At 37.8% G+C, this 22,565-nt stretch overlaps 1 protein-coding gene across 2 annotated transcripts in view; it reads right to left on the bottom strand.

The window, feature by feature from the left end:
- The window catches only part of LY75 (lymphocyte antigen 75), a 166,697-nt gene that overhangs the window by 105,877 nt on the left and 38,255 nt on the right, over positions 1–22,565 (bottom strand). For both annotated transcript variants that reach the window (XM_037140431.2, XM_037140432.2), the window contains exons 6-15: positions 22,324–22,464; positions 19,787–19,978; positions 16,321–16,478; positions 14,775–14,885; positions 14,130–14,218; positions 13,812–13,981; positions 11,301–11,500; positions 9,776–9,918; positions 2,785–2,866; positions 1,743–1,811 (exon numbers count right to left, since the gene is read on the bottom strand). In XM_037140431.2, coding sequence (XP_036996326.2) covers positions 1,743–1,811; positions 2,785–2,866; positions 9,776–9,918; positions 11,301–11,500; positions 13,812–13,981; positions 14,130–14,218; positions 14,775–14,885; positions 16,321–16,478; positions 19,787–19,978; positions 22,324–22,464 — 1,355 coding nt within the window. The remainder of the gene's footprint in view (positions 1–1,742; positions 1,812–2,784; positions 2,867–9,775; positions 9,919–11,300; positions 11,501–13,811; positions 13,982–14,129; positions 14,219–14,774; positions 14,886–16,320; positions 16,479–19,786; positions 19,979–22,323; positions 22,465–22,565) is intronic.

Consider the following 22,565-nt stretch of genomic DNA (forward strand, 5'->3'; position numbering starts at 1 on the left):
CATCCATCACTCTTTGGACTGTTTTTTTCTTAAGGCCAAGATTCTCATGGGTACAGAGGCAGGTGCGGTAAGATTTTCTCCTACAACACCGCTCTGGCTGGCCTTACTCCTGTTGCAGGAGGCATCAGTGTCTCTTTTATTTAGTTGTTTTGGTAGATTTTTCAATCTTTTAACCCACGGGGCCTCTACTTACACAGAACATAGTCTATTGCATCAGTGTTGTGGAAACTTCACAGGCTTCTCTGAAGTTTTCACCTTCTCATGTGCTAAACTGGGAATTCTATAAAGATGACATGATGCTAAACAGTTTATTACTAGAACAGTTACCTTGAAAATAGTGCTTTCCCGTGGCCTTCTCAGTTCTTTGTTTCAAACTTCCTGTAACATTTCTGGTCAGTTGCCTTCTTGAATCTTTTTTTCCTCATCTTCGTACACTGATGTATTGGTAATTCCCCCAAATCTATTCCTTGGTTCTTTGATCTTTCATCTATCATACATTTTCCCTCCAATTTCAGTCTCTTGATTTCTACTTACCACAGGATATTTCTTACTGCTAGCTTGGATTCAAAATATCTGAACCAAAATGCACTATTTCCTCCATAAACCAGTACCCCTTCTGACTGTTTCCATAAATGTCTAGTCATACAGCTCGGTGAACCAAGGCACGTGGGTTTAAATCTTAGTTCAGGGACCACATAAGTTACTGAGTTCAAATTTCTTCCATGTAAGATGAATACATTAAGAGTACCTACTGCCAAGCTTGCTTAAGCATTCAGTGAAGGACTCTGTCCAGGTGACATGCCTAACGCTCAGTTTAGCTCTGGAGTCAGCAAGCGTTAACAGCGACATCGCCAGCACCTTCACCATCTTTATTCTCCCATAAAACTTATACTCTGCTCTTGTATAAAACACACTTTGCCTGCTATAACCCTTGTCATTCCTTGTTTACTTGTGTTTATCTCTAAATAGACTATAAGTTCGGTGAAGACAATGACTGCTTTATATCTTGTCATAACTGTACTTCCAGAGCATCACAGGCTGGTTGGATATAGTACTTAATGGAATGAATAAATGAATCAATTCTGCAAAGGAAGATGCCTATTTTTTAAATGTCTTTTGGCCCTATCTGTTGCATCTTGGAATCTGTCGTAAGATGAATCTTCCCATACCCTCTTTAGTTCATGTAAAAACTTTGGAGAATACTGTGTTGCCTACCCAAAAATGTACAAACTCCTTAACCAGGCAACAATCCTGTTTCCCAGCTTTATTTTCAACAAACACCACCAATGAAAACTTCCTGATCTGAACTCTGTTCTCCTCACACCTCAGCCTCTCCCTTCCACTCCTACTTTATTTTAGTCCCCTTCCTCATACCATGTCCCAATTAAAAAGCTTTAACTTACCCTGCCAGCCCAAATCCTATCGGCCCAATTCAAGTCCCACCTGTTTCTGGAAATAGACCACCAGAATCATTTCTTCCTCAGAGTTTCATTGGCCCTCTTTAGCCCACTCATTTGGAGGTCATTACTGCATAGCAATAAGAGCTTTCTTGGATATGAACTTTATCTTCTCAAACGAAGTATAATTTGGTTTCTTGAGGGGTGGGTCACAGGTATACTTTTTACTTCCCATCACACCTAATATGCTTCACACACAAAAGGCACTCCAAGGATCTGTTGCCTAACTGTGCACGATACCAGATTTGTTTTTAAAATATGAAGATTTTCCAGCATTGTACTGACCTTGATGGCAGCACAGTCTCTGATATCATAATCCTGCAGAAACTCATTTTCCATGATAATAGTAGACACCTGAAAAGACAAGAGAGGCTTGAGAATTTAAGACTGATATATAAACACCTGCAATGTAGATGCAATTTAGGCAGCTTTAATAACTCAAGTATGTTCCTATGCCATGGGAGGAAAACTCTGTTGTCTTCTTTTTTATATGAGGATGCTAAATCATGAGAGGACTTAGAAAGTGTCATCAGTTTCCAAACAAAGGAAGATAGTTTTGGAAGTGGAGGTGAGTGGTGTATTAAATTCACAGTTGGAGTCACAGAATCAGGAGCTTGCAAAATACTTTTTTTTTTTTTGCATGTGTTGAAATGCTAGTTATTTGATGAACTATTCTCAGGTACACTCCAATTTGAAAATGAAAGTCAAAGAATTTTACATTTAGAAAGAATACGCAATGAATTGACACAATTGGTAATGTGGAGTGCATTTTTAACATTTGAGAATAATCTGCTCTTATAGGCATTACCTAAAACCTCTCTTTAGGATAATATAAACATTTGATACAATATTGAAGGACTTTTTAGGGTTCCCACAAATTATTTCCTCTAATAAAGGTGCTTTTTTTAATATAACTCATATTGTTAAATAACAAAAGTAAAAACTTCCCATTATGAAAAAAAAATGAGAGAAAAAGAAAAAGTCAGTTGTACTACCCAAAGATGACCACTACACCTATATGCAATATATCTCCATATACCTATGTATATCTATGTATGTCTATTTATCTGTATTACATCTACATCTGTGTCAATTGGATTATACGGAGAAAGCCTAAACGTATATTTATTTTTATAAATAAGATTCCAGTTAGTAACTTGTTTTACCTATACTTCATATTTCTGAATCTATTTCCATTTCAATAAAGATACTTCTACAAAATTAATTTAATAGTTGTATGGTATGTGGATGTATTATTTAATAATCAACTTACTCGTTATTGAAACACTCTTTCAATATTACCCCAAACAAGAAAGTTCAAACTCACTGGTGTATAATCACTCCATTGCCAGGATCCTTGTAAATCAGGGCTCCTTTTATTCAAACCTATCCACAGCCAGCGTTCGCTACTGCGTGTAAAAGAAGGGTTAAAAAATGAGCATAGCCTTTAGCAAAAATACTTAGGACAAATAAGTTTATTCAGAAGACCTGTTACTAGCTGAAAAGCACCATTTCAAGCTATATAAAGTCTTCTGAAATGAAACCAAACCCTACAGATAGTGTAGCTATGGAAAAGTACCATAGTTTTAAAACTAAATTTTAAGTCATTTCTGTCACATGAAAGGCAAAAACTATTCTGCTTTGAACTTAATAGAAAAAATGTATACGATTATTCTAACAGTTTTACTGTAGAGCTTCAATATTAGACAATGTTGCCAGATACAGTTAAAGATGCCAATGGCATTTCTTCAGAGTGTCTGTCTGTAATACTGTCAAAATATCTTCTTCTCAAAATGCAGAACAGACCACTTGGCTACACTTTTATTAAACAAGATTTTAAAAAACTATTTAATTCCTATTGCCCATTAAATTCAAAGTAAATTAAGTATTTTCTAAATGCCAAAATCCATGGGCTATAGCAGAGCAATATAATTAAACAATCACGTGATTATATTTAACATTCATAACTATTATACTTTTATGTACAAGGTATATAAAAGGAGCAATAGTGTTACAAAAAAGTACAAGACCGACTATCTCTTCTTAAAAGGGATATAAACCAGTCAAGAAGACAAAATATATATGAACAAAGAAAACATAAGACCATTTTTGAAAGACACCAATGATGTAAAATTTTCGCACATTTTAGGTGCTACAGAAGTTCAACTGCAGGAAGTCAGAAAACGATTTGTGAGGTTGGTGGGGAAAAGGACAGTCCTCAAACGATGGCTAACGTTGCTTTTGAGCCATAATCTGAATGTTTACCACATGCCTGGTGCTCAGACTGGCAGAGAAGAGAAAGGATAAGCATTTCAAGGAAAATATTTACAGCAATATATAGAGTCAGGGACATACATTGTAAATGATCCCTTCTCCTCAATGAAAGTTATGCTCTAGTCAGGGAGATATTGCCCATGTAAAAAGAAGACATATGACTGTAAGAACATTTTCTCTACCTCCAACCTAACGTGAAAAATTCTGTAAAATGTACTACACTTTGTAGGTCTTAATAAGTATCCCATTTCCATGTAAATTTTTAAGTATATTCTATTATGCTATTATAATTGTCCCATTTTTTTCTCCCCTTTATTCTGTTCCACCTTGCACCCTCCTTCCCATTAGCATTCCCCCACTCAGTTTATGTCTATGGGTCTTACATACAAGTTCTTTGACTTCTCCATTCCCCATACTATTCTTAACCACCCCATCTATTTTGTACCTACCATTTATGCTTCTTACTCCCTGTACATTTTCCCCCATTGTCTCCTCTCCCCCTCTCCCCTGATAACCCTCCATGTGATCTCCATTTCTGTGATTCTGTTCCTGTTCCAGTTGTTTGCTTAGTTTGTGTTTATTTTTTTAGGTTCAGTTGTTGATAGTTGTGAGTTTGTTTTCATTTTACTGTTTATATTTTTGATCTTCCTCTTCTTAAGTAAGTCCCTTTAACATTTCATATAATAAGGACATGGTGATGATGAACTCCTTTAATTTGATCTTATCTGGGAAGCACTTGATCTGCCCTTCCATTCTAAATGATAGCTTTGCTGGGTAGAGTAGTCTTGGATGTAGCTCATTGCCTTTCATGACTTGGAATACTTCTCTCCAGCCCCTTCTTGCCTGTAAGGTATGTTTGAGAAATCAGCTGGTAGTCTTATGGGCATTCCTTTGTAGGTAACTGCCTCTGTGACTGCCCCGTTCTAGTTGTTATTGTTATGTTGTACGTTCCACAGAGAAAGAGCACCAATTTTTAGACTTAAGAAAATCCCAGTGGACACAATTAAGCCCAGTATGAATTTAGTAGCTGTAAGAGCTGCAGGTTGTGCCTACAACTAATCAGAACTTTCTTAGAGCCTTCCAAATTTATCATGTTTTCTGGCTGTTAGATATCTAAACCACAGGGTCGAGATAATTGCCATATACAGTGTAATTAGAACTAGATAGCTGAAGTACAAGAAGGTTCCGTTTTGGAGACTTTGTGCAGAATTTTATGTTGCCCTAAAGTAATCACTAGGTAGTTATCGCCTTTACACAATCAACAGTACAAACAGAAAGATGATCAAAGATCATTTGTCAAAGATGCTAGAGATCTGTCCCCAACCTGTCCACCCCATTTTTCTCTTGGCTCCACCTTTTCCCACTCAGGAACCTGTGCTGTCAGGCCTGCATCTGCCTGCCTCTGCTGCAGCATCTCGAGAACAGTTGTTTAGGGACCTGAGTTCGTCCTATTGTCCAAAATTTCTAATTTTCACTACTTTCTGAGATCGGACTTCATTTCAACCCAGACATTTATTAGCTTTCAGCTTCCATTTCAGGAGATGCCACCCCTGTGATAAGGGGTGGAAAACATTTCCTCAATTATAGCTTATTTCTGGTTTGACCTGATTTATCTGTAGGCAGACAAAAAAAGAAATTGGAAATCACATTGATCATTGCACATCTCTAATGCGGATTTTAGAAAATTTGAGAAAAAAATTGATCACAACTAGGGAATCAAATCAATTGAAATTTGATCTCTCTTTATAAATTTCTTCTACTCTGAGCACTAAGTGCATGGTTTAAGGCTGTTAGGTTAGGAAGGCATTGCATAAAAGGTTACTATGAGTATTTCTGTTAACATTCTCATTCTCAATCAAATTTCCTGCTGCATCTGCATCTGGTTTCTAAGAAAAACAGTACCTCAGCCATAACCTCTAATAAATACTATTTGATGAGGGTGTTTAGTTTGCAAAGCCCTAGATTTATATCTGAATCCACTCATGCCACATCACAGGGGGTGGTGCACCAGCAGCAATGGCATTGCAAACAAGGCTTTCTTCTCTAATCCTATGACTGTTTTTGCTCAATGGCTTTCCCTGGTGGGTTGCTATTAAGAGTTGCAAAGATGTTAGAGCCTTAATGACTTGGTATACCATGAATCCTTTTCACTGAAATACAAATAGAGATGTGGAATGTAGATTGTGAGACATATAGCAGTAATCTGACTTAACTCCTTGGCATGCAATATGCAATTTGGGCAATGGACATCTTGCTGAGAAAGGTCAATTCCTGCAATGAAAAGCTACAGTGTTCAGGGAGTATACTTTAGAATCATTTTTCTGATATAAATAGGTTTGCTTCCTTCCCTCCCTTCAAGCCATGGTCACATTATTGCTTTTAGAATGTGCTGTCTTTGTAAGTATAGCATAGGCAAACAATCTCCTTGTTAACGAAGTGCACAAGCAGACAGCACAGTCTGCTTAATATGGCACTGTGTTAGCCACTGGGATAAAGGTATCATAAATTATAGTCCCTATGAGTGAAAGGATTATGGTGATTTTTTTCTTGTGCTTTTCTGCTTCCTAAATTCAATATGCATTACTTTTTGTGATCAGAAAAAATGAAACACTGTACATTCTGTGTTACACTAAATGTTAACTCTGTATAAATGGGAGCTAGGACTTGAAGTGATTTTTATTCATTATCATTTTTTTGTATTTCACAAATTTTAGGTAAAGAACTTGCATTACTTTTTTAATTGGGGTGGGTGGGACCTTAGCAAGTGTGATCGGAAACTAAGAAACGAATCAAGAAAGATTCCCTAATTACCTCTCAGACTTTAGGTTTCTTTTCTAATGTAATCTATGTTGTGTATAGAAGCTCTTATGGACCAATTATATCACATATGATGTTCTATTTTCCATTAATTGATTCCCACAAATATCTACAACCTCATTGCTTAGTATGTATCCATGGCTCTCTTTTCCAGTTAAAGAATCTTAACTTTTTGCTTGGTGTTATTCAAAATCCAATTTATGTCAGCATTTTACTTAAAAAAAATACTTTAGCCTAGACAGCATGATATTGTGTGTGTCAAAGAACTGGGGGCCTGTAAGTTACCCTGCCTGAAATTCTTACTTCAGGGAGGATCAGCAGGGTATGAGGAATGACATGTTAGAAGCAGCCACCACAAGGACATTGGTCATTCAAAGCTTTGGTGACCAGCAGAGTGAATGTCAGAAATGGGTTTATATCAGTGAAATTAGAAGCTTGTTAATCAGCATAATCAGAAATGGACTCTCACTGATGAAACTGAAGTTATTCAAGACATGAGGAATGGCTAAAATATTTAGAGACTCTCACTCTTCATGAACGGTATCAGAATCTGGTGAGGCCAGTAGTCTATGCTGTTAGAAACGGACCTAGTGCTGAAGCTCCAAATAGTCCCACGTCCGGTCATTGGGTCAGGTGACGGGGACTGCATGATTCTGACAATAATGGGAACAGAATCCTACCTCTGGAATATTGTCACATTGTCCTCAAATAAACCTTCCACTCAACATGGTAGTAGGAACATCTAAAAGGACAGACTGCTGGGATGCTGTCAAGTTTACCAAACAGGTTTTATGAGACATTTTGTGCCTGTTTCCATGAATGTTTGTTTAATAAACATCTGTTATGTGTGGAAAGATTTGGTCTAAGTTTTTGCATTCATTATAACATACTACAAAGGTTGTGGGGAGTAGCTAAGAAATACTCATCTCAAAAAAAAAACAAAAACCTGCCCTGGATGTGTGACTCAGTGGATGAGTGCCAGCCTGTGAACCAAAGGGTCGTTGGTTCAGTTCCCAGTCAGGACACATGCCTGGGTTGCAGGCCAGGTTCTTAGTAGGGGGTGCATGAGAAGCAACCACCATATTGGTGTTTCTCTCCCTCTCTTCTTCCCTTCCTTCCCCTCTGTCTAAACGTAAATAAAATCTTTTTTAAAAAAGAAAAAGAACCCAAAAGTTAGTGTATCCAAATAGGCTTAAGTTGGTCTGCAATGAACTTTTGTATATTAATTTCCAATGCTAGAAAATATACTCTAGAATACCTGAAATTCTATAATAGATATTTAATAAATGAATGAAAAGGTATTTTATTTTACATCAGGTTTCCAGCACACTGTAGTGAAACTTTCTTTCATGAGGAAAACGCAATAGTGGATATATTAATACATATCTAGAAAATGTGGAAAATGTTTAAACATTCAGAAAAATCCCTCAAAATCTTATCTCCTAAAGGCAACAAGGATCTTTACTGATGCATTTTGTGGTCTACTCTGAATATAAATAATATATGTTTCACACTTTCATAATTTTCTTTTTCCACCACTAAATATATTTACATGTTATAGTATTTTTTTTTTAAATCTTAGTGCACAGGGGATAATTCCAAAAGAAGATCAATAATAGTGATGATAATAGAGATCTTTACCTTTTTCTCGCTTTCATGGAAATGCATTTAATGTTTAATCATTAAGTATAATATGGTTATTGGTTTAACTATTCTTCTATTAATTTAATAATAATTTATATAATAGTTATATCAATTAAATATGTTAAGTATATGATGTTCTGACATATTAAGCCAGGAATCAATGATGAATTTTACAGATGGATTTTTAGAACTTATTAAGATGATCATATATTTGTCTTAATAAGTAGACCTGATCTTGTATTCTTGAAAGAAATCCTAAATTGTCAAGGTGTTTTATTCTAAGATATTATAATGTAGTGGGTTAAAAATGTGGGCTATATGGGTTCAACTATTAGATCCTTTCCTTATAGCTATATAACCCTGAATAGGTTTTACTTCCCTGTGTTTCTGTCTTCTCATTTAGATGTAGTCGGCATAGTAACAGTACCTGCTTCATCGGTTGTTCTAAGGATTAAAAGAGCTAGCAGAAAACACTTAGGACATTCATTATCTGGCAAATAATGAGCATTATACAAGGAGTTAGCATTTACTTTTTTAAGTGTAGTCATGAGACTGGTCTGTAATTCTTTGCGCTATTGTTAACAGACTTTGATATCAGAATTAGACTAGTTTGTGAAAAACCTGAATGCTTGCATTAGTTTCTATGTGATGGAGTACAAGCTCTTGCTTATACTATTGAAATATTGTACATGGTAGTGATCTCTTTTGTAAAATGTGAAGGAATTGATGTAAACAACTATATAGTTCCCATTGGTTCCCTGGAAGATATTCTTGGTGAACTTTTTCAATTCCTTCCATGGCTACTAGATTATTGGGTCTTTACTTATCAAATCATGGGAAGTGACTGTGGGAGTTTGTGGAGGTAGGATGGGCAGAGGAGGGCAAAGGGGAAAAATTGGGATAACTGTAAGAGAATATCAATTAAAAAATCTAAAAAGAATTTCAAATTTTTAAAAAATACTCGAAAAAAGAATTTATATCTCCCTAGATTGTGTTCATTTCATAATTGCATGTAAAATAGAATAGGATTATGCATAGCATGCTCATCAATGAAAAATTTTCTTCATGAAATGGGTTTTATAATCCCCCACTCAGGATTCATTTTACCTGTTTTTTTATTTTCATGTTTAATCATCAGTAGATTTTTTTCCCTGTACATTCTGGTCTCAATACCTTTGCTTATGAAAGGAGCCTGTTTTCCTGGGCTCCTTTTCCTACCTTACCTTCCAAAATATTACCTTCCCTTCCAAGAACATCCGTCTTCATAACATGTTTCCCAATTAAGAGATCCTCCCAGAAACACTTTCTCCCTCCTCTGAATTCCATCGTCACTCCTTCCTGTGTACTAGATGATGCACTATAATTCCCTTATCTCCGCGGTTGGACTTCACTGTGCTGTGCAAAGGGTGGGGCCTCTGTCTTCCTAATCTTTGAATCCCTCATAGTGTCTTACACACAGAAATACTTGATGTTCAATGATGCTAAGTACCGCATGACACCATGTTAGATAATAAAACATGTTAATTCTGAATGTATAGCAGATATCCAATTTAGCATAGAAAATCTCGTTCTAAAAATATTACCTGAATCGGTCCATTAAAAAGTGAAGAAATTCTTTTATTTCATTCACATGATGGAAGCTAGGAAGGTGTCCTCCAAGTGCTTGGCAGAATCTCTCGGCTTCTTCCCAGTTCCTCTTCCTTACAATTCTTTCTATATGAAATAGCTTAAGAAAACATAATGTTAATTTGTTTTCTGGTATAATCATAAAATGTTCATAATTTTAAAATCAATTACATTCAAATATAATGAGCCCCTGAAATGACTTCTTATAGGCATAATGAATATGTGGGTAAATGCACATTCACTGTCACAGACTGAAAGTGTCACTGAAGGCCAGCACAGCTGCCAGCCGCTGCTGTAAAGGGATGACCCTCCTCAGGCTAGAGAACTGCTCCAATAAGATGTGACACTCTCCTGCATTCCTAGGACCTGGAGAGATCAATTGAATCAGCAGATGAGGCTACACATACTTATGAATGGTTTTGGAGGGGACTTCTGCAAAGAAATGTGCGAACAATATAATTCCGAACATAATACACTGAGATCTGCACAAGTACAGAGCTCTTTTCTGAAGTATGAGAATCAAAGGGCAGAATACACTAATGTGCAAATATTGAGAGAAGATAGCAAAACAAAATTCACCACTTAGGACTGTTTCTTTGGTTTGTGATGACTAATTTTACGCCAAAAGAATGACAGTCATTGCAAAAGAAGAGGAGGAGCAGGTGACACACTGGTGGATTGAATTACTGGTCCTGATTTTTCAGTTCCCTGTGATATATATTCTTGCCATGGCCTTTCCAGTGGGTAAAGTACACTTTTCTGTATAATACGTTCACTTGGGGCTCTGCCATGTGACTTGCTGTGATCAATGGGATATTAATGGAGGTAAAGTGAGTGGATGCCTGAAACGTTCTTGGACAGCTGGGCTTGCCTCTTAAGCTCCGGTGGTTGACTGTGAAAAGAAGAACCCCCTGACAGCTGCTGCCCACTCAGCCTGAGACCCAAACTGAAGGACAGCCTGGAGCCCAGCAGAGTGAACCCACAGTTGAAAGCAGAGCTAACCATTCAAGACCAAAATCAATCAAACCATATCTGATCTGGAGATCTGTGAACATGAGATGAAATATTTTTGTCGTAGCCACTGAATTTTAGGATGGTATATAATGATTTCTTTGTGGAAACAATTAACTGATACAAACACTAAAATAATGTTTTTTACATTGTAAGAAGTTACAGAACTCTTCATGTGATAACAAGAATTAGAGGGATATAAGAATCATAAGCTAAGTTTCAGCATGGCATGAAGCTGACCCAAATAGGAAAGAGCCAGTTCTGACCCTGGCCATGCTCTTTTGGGTGAGATGTGAGTTGATATGGGAAGAGCTGTCTGCTGCCACAGGTTCAGTGATGCCCTCCCTGACAAGGACTCTGCTCCCAGCCACTTTGGTATCTGTCTCAGGAGAAGTATAATTTGTACAAGGACATGGACTTGGATTACAGATAGATAAATTCTTGAAGGATCGAGTGAGAATGTTTCATTACCTTATAGCACGAAAGACCCAAGGGGAGATTATACCAGCCTTCAGGACAGGGGTCTTCAGGCTTGGGGGCAGCTTCTTCAGGCTCAGCAGGCTCAGTGATTTTCTTGCATATTGAAAGTGCTCTGAAGCTTTTGCAGTCTTTTACTTCCCATTTCCCAAGAGACTTTTCAGTAGTCATAGCTACGCACCCACCTCGAGAAGCTGGGATTAAATGGGAAAGTTTAATTAAACATTACATTTTAAAATTTAAAGTACACACATTTTTCAGTGCCCTTACCCCTTTCTTCGAGCCAAGGCAAGAGGAGAGAATAGGAAAGAAATGTGTTACTCATAAGAATGACGACGTGGTGGTGACAACAAGAGTACAGGGGCATATTTGCTGCTTGCCAGGTACTATTCTAAGAGGAGTCAATGGATTGAATCCTCACACAGAAAAAGCTAGAGTGGATTTTGTTGTCATGCTGAGGTACAGTGAGGATCAGTGACTTGTCCAAGGTCACATGTTGGTAAGTGGTCACTCCAGGACAGAAATCCAGATGGTCTGTGTGCAGAGCTGTGCCCTAAAGCGCTGTGCTGCTCAGGAAAGCCTGAGTGGTTTGTAGTAACTCTGAACCCTTTTCAACAGTTTTTTTTTAATCCTCACTGAGGACATGCTTATTGATTTTAGAGGGAGGGGACGGAAGGGAGAGCGAGAGGGAGAGAAACTTCGATATGAGACAGAAGCATTGATGGCTTGCCACTCATAAGTCTCCCAACCAGGGACCAAATCCATAATTTAGGCGTGTGTCCTGACTGGGAACAGAACCCTTTCAGTTTAATGGGATGATGCTCCCATCAGCTGAGCCACATTGGCCAGGGCCCTCTGAACGGTTTTTAAACAACTTGGTACACCTCAAAATAAAACTCATACAGATTCAGAGCCAAAGGAAGGGCTGATACAACAAAGGTAGAAGACGTATATGTGTCTACTGTTAATTTTATGACAGCCAGAATTTTCTTTATTTACGAAAACATTAAAAGGTAGTTTGTATTATCAGACACATCAGGTAGGAATAAGTGACCTGCCCGCAGTCAGAGTTAGTGAGTGGAGGAGTCAGGACTGCCACCCAGATTTGTCTGACGCGGCGCCATGGCCCCTTTCCCATTCCGCCACACTGCCTGAAGTGGGCAGAAGATAAGAACACACACTGGAAGCAACGAGGACACTTTCAATTCCACCAAACAGAGGAGATACATGGTTCCATGCCTTGTACTTATACCTGAACAGCAAGAGGAACCAGGACCTGGGGAAAGCAATGCTGTGTTATCCTGGATGCAAGTGCTACTTTTCTCTGGTTCTACCTGCTGTTCGTGGCTCGCCCATAACAGACGAAACTGACTGAAGCTGGGAGTAATAATGGTAAAAGGAGCTTCGAGTCAGGCTTTCTGGCTACAGGAATGACAGAACAGACACTGTGGTTATGTCCTGGGCACCTCTCCAACCACTGAGGCTTATCTATAAAGAACGTGGCATCAGTTGTGACAGGTCTGTCTATAAAAGAAATCACATATGTTTTAGATATTAGAGAATTTTAATTTAAGACCAGATTTAACCAGGATTAACATCTGTACCCTCCATTTGGTACAACTAAAAAGATGACTTTGTTACCGATACCACTCACATTTATGATGATGACTGTGTGTTGTGAATTTCATGGGCATTCTCTATTTCAAATATTGTGTTTAATTATACACTCACGTGGTTTAATTTCTGTATTATGAAAATTGGTCTTCATAATCACATTGTCCAAATATAAAAAATAGAAATAATTCAAAGGGAAAAAAGTGGTATTCTTTATAATGGCTGCCTTACGCAAGGCCAAAATCCTCTGAAAAGCACTGAATTAGTAATCAGGAGATCTGGATGAGAGCCATTCAACAATCAGGTAACTTCTGTCAAGTAAATGGCCTTTCTAAACCTCATCTTCTCAAATCTGAAAACAAAGGGGACTTCTGAGGTCCTATGAATTAAATGTTCTGCTTCTAAGGCTAATTACAGTCATTGCTTTAGGCTAGTTAAAGGAGGATGAACTAACTTTCAGAATAAATAACACCTACAATATATTGCCTCCTTAATTCTTGTCCATTGTGGATAATAGAAGTAAACACATCTAATTTTGCAGAAAGAAGTTAAGAAGCAAAGAGATGAAAATATAATGTGCTTCACAATGAAGCTTCTAGATTCTGCTGGAGAGTTACAGGGAAAAGAAAAAAACCTCACACTGAGCATTCTGGCTCTATGCCATTAAAAGGTGGTTTCTGAGAACAGAGTTTTCTAGCTTCTTATATTGGGTTCTTATTCCTAAAGTTTTAATAGGTAAGACATAGTCACTGTTTCTATCTACAGCCCCAAGATTCTAGTCTTAAAGACTAATTTCTCTTACATTTCAAAGGTAAGTAAAGAACAGATTTGGAGGGGATGCTATATTCATAAGTCACTGAATTCTATTACTTTAAAGCCTAAGACACTCACCTGGCTCAAGAAAATTCCAGTTGGAAAAGGTTACAGACCGCTTTACTCCACCGACACTTGCCCAACTATATTCTCCTTGTGAATCTACATCTCTCAGGCCAGTCCAGAAGTATTTTCCTGGAGATTTAGTATACTTTCTAATCATATCATTCAGAAATTCTTGCTCAAATCTACAAAACAAGGGTCAAATTAATAGGTGTTTTTTATAATGATTGAATTACTATGTACATGGAAGATCCACCTTTTCCTTAGGAAGATTATTTAGCAAGGGAACCCAGAGTTAAAAGTTCACTAGTACATGTTTCCTGATAGTCGCACCTGCTAGTTATAGTCAGATTGCAGTTGGTTCCAAAAGGGACCTCATCCTTGTAAATCTTGTAACAGGTCTCTCCGTGTCTCTGCCAGCCCTAAATCAGAGGAGAAATACCGTCACACTGTCTTCCGGATCTGATGCTGATGCCCCATTCTGATGAACGAGGTTCTGCTGACACCCCACAATTATAGAAATTAAGGATGTGACCAGCAAATTCATGCACATGATAAGGGAGAGGTACAATTTCTTAGATAACCTCTAAAGGACTGACAGCCTGTGTCAGACAGAAGGTGTCTTAGTTCTCTTAAGCTTCAGTGCCTAGCTCACCATAACAATATAATGTTCTTGGTTCAATTATCTTTGAACAGAAATAACATAAGTAAGAGAAGTGAAGATATCAGCATTGAGGATAGTAAACATACATTTTTATAGAAATTCATGACTAGGTCGTTCTTTTTCCTATAACTCTTTTTTCTTCTGTAAGAACATTGATATGCTATGATTCACTGTACTCTGGTTTGCTCTAATGTAAATGAACAGAAGCTAATAATCTCCTATTTTCCAGGTCTGAACGGTTGAAGTCTCAATTGCCATCCTTGACCAAGAAGGTGTCATACTGCTCAGAAACATATATGCAGCAATTCACATACCTCATCTGGAGGGCACATCTTATCAGGTCCTTCATCACTTATGTTTTCTCCCTTTTTCTTACATACATATTTAAGTTTCTCTTCACATGATTGGACTTTCCACTGACCTAGCTTTTAAAAAATAGAAAAAAATTTCCACAAGAGATATTATTTACCATATATTTAGAATTGAACTCTAACTTATCTTAAATCAGGATAGTTTCTTCTCACAGAACTATAGGGCGCAGGGGCAGAGGAGTAGAAAGAGAGATAGGAGAGGATGAGTATAAATAAATGATGAAATCTGAGAACACGCTCCTAGAAAATGCTGCCCAACCAGGCTGCGTCATTTCTGAATCATCTCAAGGTCACAAGGGGGATGAATTTCATTTTTTTTATAAGAGCAAAAATAAAACCATCAAAGCATAAAAGTTGGAGAGAGAACTCAGCCCACGAACAGCTACTTGTCTTCTCCCACATGCCATGGCCAAAGTTGGTCCCATAGGTTAAAAACTTTTGGGCATGTCAACTAACCTCCCTGTCTGTCTCCTCATATGTAAAATGATGATGGTTAGAATAGCTACTCTCCAAGAATTCTAGAATTAAAAATTTCTTCCAACTGTACTTCAGCTTTGATTTCAAAGTTCTCCCTTTCAAACATACTACTTAACATTTATTTTGCTTAACTAAATAATACATCCTGCTTTCTTCAAGTTGAATTTTAGTAAATCAATCGTGATTAGGTTTCTGAGAACTGAGTTTTCTAGCTGGACACCGGAATACTGGGGTGCCATTAGTTCACTCTAGCCCATCGGAAGCCATTTCTACTTTTGACACTCTGCTAAACACATCTTAGATATCCTTTTAAACAGAACACCAAACGTGACAATCTTCTAAATTAATCTCTGACAACCTTCTAAATACATCTTTACCCTTGAAACACTTCTAAATAACATATCACTGATTACTTCCACTTAACTCTCCAGAAGTTTGGGTGACATAGTCAACACCCTAAATAATTAGGAGCCCACAGGAAAGTGATACATACAAAACATAGAGGTACATATGTCCTTTCTGCTCAAGATTCAGCACATTTTGAACTCTTCACTAAAGCATGTTAAAATGTGTTTGAGCACTTTATAGGAGTAAGATGATCTCTGAACAAGTTAGACCTAAATTTTAATAAAGATATATTTTTTTACTTCTTAAAGGAGGATTAATATGAAATTTAATCTGAACATGAATTCAGAAGATGAGATATTTCATATTGGCTACATGTTAAACATACATTGAGGAGAGAAAGCATCTTATTAGCTCAAATCTGGCAAAAGAATCTGAGTTCCAAGGGGACCTCCTGATCTGTTTCAGATCAGATCAGATCAGATACTCTCAGACAGGAAGTGAATTGCTTATTTAGTCATTGTTTTATTTACCTTTCTTCAGTAGCTACCAGAAAGCCAATCTATAAGGCTTTTAACTTTGATTTTCTTGTCAGTTTAAACACAAACATTCCCACCAAATATTGCATTAATATTAGAATACAAATAAGCCCCCGGAGGTTTCTTACCTGTCCCGCATAGGAAACACAGTTGGGAGTCTCATTGTAGGGAACATTTGGCTCATTCTCATCCCAGTATGTCAGAGTAACTTCAGTACCATCTGACCACTGAAAGAGAGCTGGTGTATTTATGTTCTTAAGACCTGTCCATGTTTCTTCTTTGGCATCTGGAAGAAAAATGGTTTACTTGTTTGGTTTTATTCAATTAATACAATACATACTTCAAATTGTTACTCATTTTTACATTCTGATTTGAGGTTTTAAAAACCTTGATGGTATTCTTTTTTTTTTAAGTTTTAATTCAGAACATGCTATTCTTTTTTATTTATTTATTTTTTATTTAAGTATAGTTGATATATAACCTTATATTGCATCCAAATTGAAAAGGAGGAAGCAAAACTGTCACTGTTTGCAGATGACATGATAGTGTATATAGAAAATCCTATAGATTCCACCAAAAAACTACTCAACCTAATAAGTGAATTTGGCAAACCAGTGGGATACAAAGTCAATATTCAGAAATCAAAAGCATTTTTGTACACCAACAATAAGATAGCAGAAACAGAAATCAGGAAAAAATCCCATTTGATATAGCAACAAGAAAAATAAAGTACCTAGGAATAAACCTAACCAAGGAGCTAAAAGACCTGTACTCAGAAAACTACACAACACTGAAGAAAGAAATTAAGGAAGACACAAACAAATGGAAGCATATATAGTGTTCATGGAGCAGAAGAATTAACATCATCAAAACAATGATGTCCATACTACCCAAAGCAATCTACAGACTCAATGCAATACCTATTAAAGTACCAATGGCATATTTCACAGACATAGAACAAGCATTTTAAAAATTTATATGGAACCATAAATGACACCAAATACCTACAGTAATTTTGAGGAAGAAGAACAAAGTAGGAGGGATCACAATACCTGATATCAAACTGTACTATAAGGCCACTGTAATCAAAACAGCCTGGTACTGGCATAAGAACAGACACACGGACCAATGGAACAGAATAGAGAGCCCAGAAATAAATCCAAGTCTCTATGGTCAATTAATATTTGACAAAGCAGGCAGCAGCATAAAATGGAGCAAAAATATCCTCTTCAACAAACAGTGTAGGAGAACTGGACAGCTACATGCTAAAAAATGAAACTTGATCACCAACTTACACCATACACAAAAATAAATTCAAGGTGGATAAAAGACTTAAGTATAATTCGTGACACCATAAAAATCCTAGAGGAAAACAACACTAGGAAAATCTCAGTCATTCCACACAGCAACATCTCCACTGATATGCCTTGTAAACCAAGGGACATAAAGGAAAGAATAAACAAATGGGACCTCATCAAATTAAAAAGCTTCTGCATGGCTAAAGAAAACAGCATGAAAATGAAAAGAGAACCAACCATACGGGAAAATATATTTGCCAATGATACCTCAGACAAGGGTTTGATCTCCAAAATATATAAAGAACTCACATAACCCCACTCCAATTAAAAACTGGGCAAAGGACTTGAACAGACACTTCTCCAAGGAGGACATACAGAGAGCCCAGAGACATATGAAAAGATGGTCAGCATCACTAGCCATCAGAGAGATACAAACTAAAACCACAATGAGATACCACTTCACACCCTTGAGAATGGCCAACATAAACAAAGCAACAAACAAGTGTTGGAGAGGCTGTGGAGAAAAGGGAACCCTAGTGCACTGTTCGTAGGAATTCAGACTGGTGCAGCCACTGTGGAAAAAAGTATGGATATGCCTCAGAAACCTAAAAATGGAACTGCCTTCTGACCTGGCAATTCCATTGCTAGGATTATACCTTAAGGGCCCTGAAACACCAATCCAAAAGAACCTATGCACCCCAATATTCACAGCAGCACAACTGACAATAGCCAAGAGCTGGAAGCAAGCTAAATGTCCATTAGTAAATGAATGGATCAAAAAATTATGGTACATTTACACAGTGGAATACTATGCAGCAGAGAGAAAGAAGGAGCTCCTACCCTTTGCAAAAGCAAGGATGAGTTGGAGAGCATTATGCTAAGTGAAATAAGCCAGGCGGTGAGAGACAAATACCACATGATCTCATCTTTAACTGGAACCTAGTAAACAAAACAAAAAAGCAAACAAAACATAACCAGACATTGAAATTAAGAACAACCTAACAATAGCCAAAGGGGAGGGGGAAGGGACAGTGGGGAGAAGGGTTTTCAGGAACTACTATAAAGGACACATGGACAAAACCAAGGAGGAGGGTGGAAGCAAGGGAGGGAGGTGGGTTTGACTGGGGTGGGGGGAGTGGTGGGGAGGAAATATAGACAACTGTAATTGAACAATAATAAAGTAATAATAAAAAAAAGTCCTAGAGGAGAACATAGGCAGGAATATCTCAGATATTCCATGCAGCAATATTTTCACTGATATGTCCCCTAAAGCAAGGGACATAAAGGAAAGAATAAACAAATGGGACCTCATCAAATTAAAAAGCTTCTGCATGGCTAAAGAAAACAGCATTTAAATGAAAAGAGAACCAACCACATGGGAAAACATATTTGCCAATGATACCCCAGACAAAGGTTTGATCTCCAAAATATATAAAGAACTCATAGGACTTCTCTGACAGTAACCAGAGGGGAGAGGGGAAGGGATAATGGGGGTAAATGGGGAAGAGTTTTCAGGAACAACTATAAAGGACACATGGAATTCTTAATTAACCTGTTAAAATGCTGATGAGCTAGGCAGTCCAAGGAATGAGGGGTTTTCATATCACTCATGCAGGTAGAACACACAGCTAAGACAGCTGCGTGTTCCTGATGTCTGGGTTAGGTAATTCTTGCTTTAAGGGGAATCATAAAACATACAGAAACACTCACAGATGTGCCAATTAGAATAAGAATATTGTCCATTGCTACCCTGGAATGAATACAAAAGCAAGCTACTTTCCTAGGTAAAACAATGGACACTACACTGACCACAGAATAGGTACCCGCTTATTAAAGACACTATTGTTAGGGAATCCTGGGAGGAGGTTATAATATTGGCAGTGTATTGGATTTTTGCTCCTCAGTCTCTACCTTTCAAATAATTACAAAAGTGAAATAATCATCACTTGTTTGGAGAACGTAAATAGAATTTGGCTTATAAAAAGAGAAAAATTATCTCATCAACTAGCTACCAATATGGCTATTTAAATTTGTACATTAATTGAAATTAAATAAAAGTAAAACTTCAGTTCCTCAGTTGCCCTAGCTGCATTTCAAGTCTCCAAAGCCACAGGTGGCTGGTGGCCACCATGCTGGACTGCAGGGGCTATAGGACAGTTCCACCGTCAGAGGAAATTCTATTGGATGTGCTGGACACAAAGATCAGTCGTGAGCTTTTCATCCCCACCCAGAGTATGAAAATAAGAATACTTTAAAATATTTTAAACCTCTCAAAGAAGGTATTTTAAAAACTTACCCCCGTTATGGAATTTTGTCACAACCACTTCCACATCTGCTAAAGAATGGATGCTGATGAGGTCGCTGCTGAGGGCTTTACATGTTATGTGTGCTATATCCCAGGAATCACTTTCATTTACCAGCAAATAGCAAAACCCATTACTTGGCAGCCAGTCTGCATCACAGCGGGTATCTGAATATGTCCAAATATCTAGAAGCAAAGCAGCTATTTATATTCCAGTAAAGATACATCTATTTTGAATCAATAACATTACAAATTCTTCTTTCTTGAATCATAAGGTTTCTGGAAAACTGGGGAATGTGCTGTCAGATAGGACAGTGACATGAATGTAAAGGGCACCTGATGTAAACAGAGCATCATAAGAGGGACCGCAGAGGTTCAGATGATGATGTGACTTGAATGTGATGTGAATGTGCTACGTAGCAGAAGAAAGGTGTCGGGTAAGCCAGTTGCTCACAGATCTCTTCCTTGGCATGGGATTTGTTAGATTTTCCCTTCAGTCCAGGCCTCAGAGAGATTATCAGGTTGAGCCTCCTTTTTATGTACAGTCAGTTTAGCAGGAGACGTGCATTATGCTCACTGTTCAAATTTATGCTCCTTTTGTTCAAAAGGTTGGGCAGAAATTGAAACACTCCACACCATGAAGGGGCAGCAGTGGAGGGAAAGAGCAGAGGGTATCTCCAGACCTCCTCTTTCCACCCCTCTGCTAGACCTCTGGTCCTAATGGAACTACTGATTCTTTGTTTGGACCATGACAAAACTTACCCAGATGATGGTTAAAAAGATTTGAGAAAAAAAGGGAGGCGCGAAACCATACAAAATACAATACATCTCCCCGTCTCAACAGAACTAGGAAGTAGTTTGCTTACTCTGACTTCCTGGATTCAGAGCTGTTTGAAATACGGATAGTTTGATTTTACTAAAGAATAAAATTCAGGTTCAGCTGGCTCCTCATACTTGCAAGATAACTCAATTAACTGTGAAGTTCTGAAACTGCTCTTATTATCATATTTTACAATTATGATAAAGAAACAGGAAAAAAGTCACCCAGAATTGAAGTTAAAATAATCATTTTCCTCTGTTAGTCTTTGCCTCTTTAAATTCATATTTTTTCAAGATTAAAATGATAAGCAGGCATATCATTTTGTTCTGCTTTTTTAATTTTCCTGCTGGCAGAGTCATTTTAATAAATGCACATCACTCGATCATGTGGAAACATCGTGATACAGCTAATGACTGCTACTACAGGCTACTCGTGGGATCTTTCCTTGGCCCCTCTGGTGTAGGTTCATTTGTGCTCTTTTCCATTATGCCCTTTGTCATATAAGCTAAATTTGGTATGAATCAACTTGGAAGATAAACGTTCATTTTCCCCTAATCTTTTAAATCATCCCCCTATATTCTTGATTCTATACACTTATTTTTTAATTTTAAAAAGACAGCTTTTGTTCTGGCTGTTGTGGCTCAGTGTATTAAATGCAGGCCTGAAAACCAAAGGGTCACCGGCTCAATTCCCAGTCAGAGTACATGCCTGGATGTGTGAGAGGCAACCACACATTGATGTTTCTCTCCCTCCCTTTTGCCTTCCCTTTTCCTCTCTCTAAAAATAAATGCATAAAATTTAAAAATAAATAAATAGAAAGTCAGCTTTATGCACCTACGTGGATAAGAAAATTTGCACTTTATTCCCTTCCCCCAACAACCCTTAAAGCGTATTTAAAATCTTTTTTCCTCCCATGTTTGAGTGTTAGTTTTTCTTATTCAGGATTTAAATACTAGGGATCCGGTGGGCATTCTGTAAGACAGTAAGGGCACTGCTCTTCCCCATGCTGTCCAAGACTCTGCAAACTTCTCTGCTCCTCAAAAAGATCAGCTGCCCTGTATCCCTCTTGCCCCCCCATTCCCTAAAAAAAAAACCCGTCCTTGTACACATATTGTCCTTCTGTATCTCTCCTTTTCTACCCAACTTATGAACACGGCCTGGCAAAGGATGAGGAGGGTTGGGCGCTGTGGGGGAGGGAGGGGGGAAAGCCTGGGAGTGTTCTTGTGTCTGTGGCTTTTGGCTTCTCACAAAGGCAGGTGACAGTATGTAAGACCTGAGTGTGTACCAGCACCACTGGGAAGCTTCATAAGACAAAGAATGTTAGGTCCCACCCTAAGATATATAATATCTGATATAGTCAGGAAATCAGAGCTGGGTCCTGAGAATCTGCATTTCTAACAAGCACAGGTGCTACTGATGCTCTTGGTCTGGGAACCGCTCTATGAGAACCCTTGCTCCAGAGGAAGGAAAGCCACCTGTTAACAGAAATATATTTATCTAGACTATCTCTGTTTCCTTATGGGGAAATACCAAACCAAAGCTTTATTCATGTTCAGTTGATAATATCTAACCACAGGGTCAAAGTCAATACTTTTCAGCACAGGCAGCACCAGATCAAAGAACAGTAGAAATAGCTATGTGAAATAGATTTACTTAACTTCACCAAACTGTAATTTCAAGACCTATTTGCACAAGTAAATGAGAAAGATACCTGTAAACTCCACTGTGTTATTTAATGACTTCTTGCAGACGTAGGGCAGCTGAGCTTCGCAGGAAAACCTCTGCCACAGACCGGATGTGGCGTCCATGACTGCACAGCTGGACCCACCTATCACAGGTGCACTGGGCATATCTTCAATGACCAAATTGTCACACCGTTTAAAGGAGAAGATTAGAGCCAGAGTGACGGTTAGAAAATAATATTTTGTAATTTCTAATTTTCTGCTTTTATGG

The sequence above is a fragment of the Artibeus jamaicensis genome, unplaced genomic scaffold, assembly GCF_021234435.1.
Source record: "Artibeus jamaicensis isolate MK-2021 breed Jamaican fruit bat unplaced genomic scaffold, CSHL_Jam_final contig_936, whole genome shotgun sequence".
Lineage (NCBI taxonomy): Eukaryota > Metazoa > Chordata > Mammalia > Chiroptera > Phyllostomidae > Artibeus > Artibeus jamaicensis.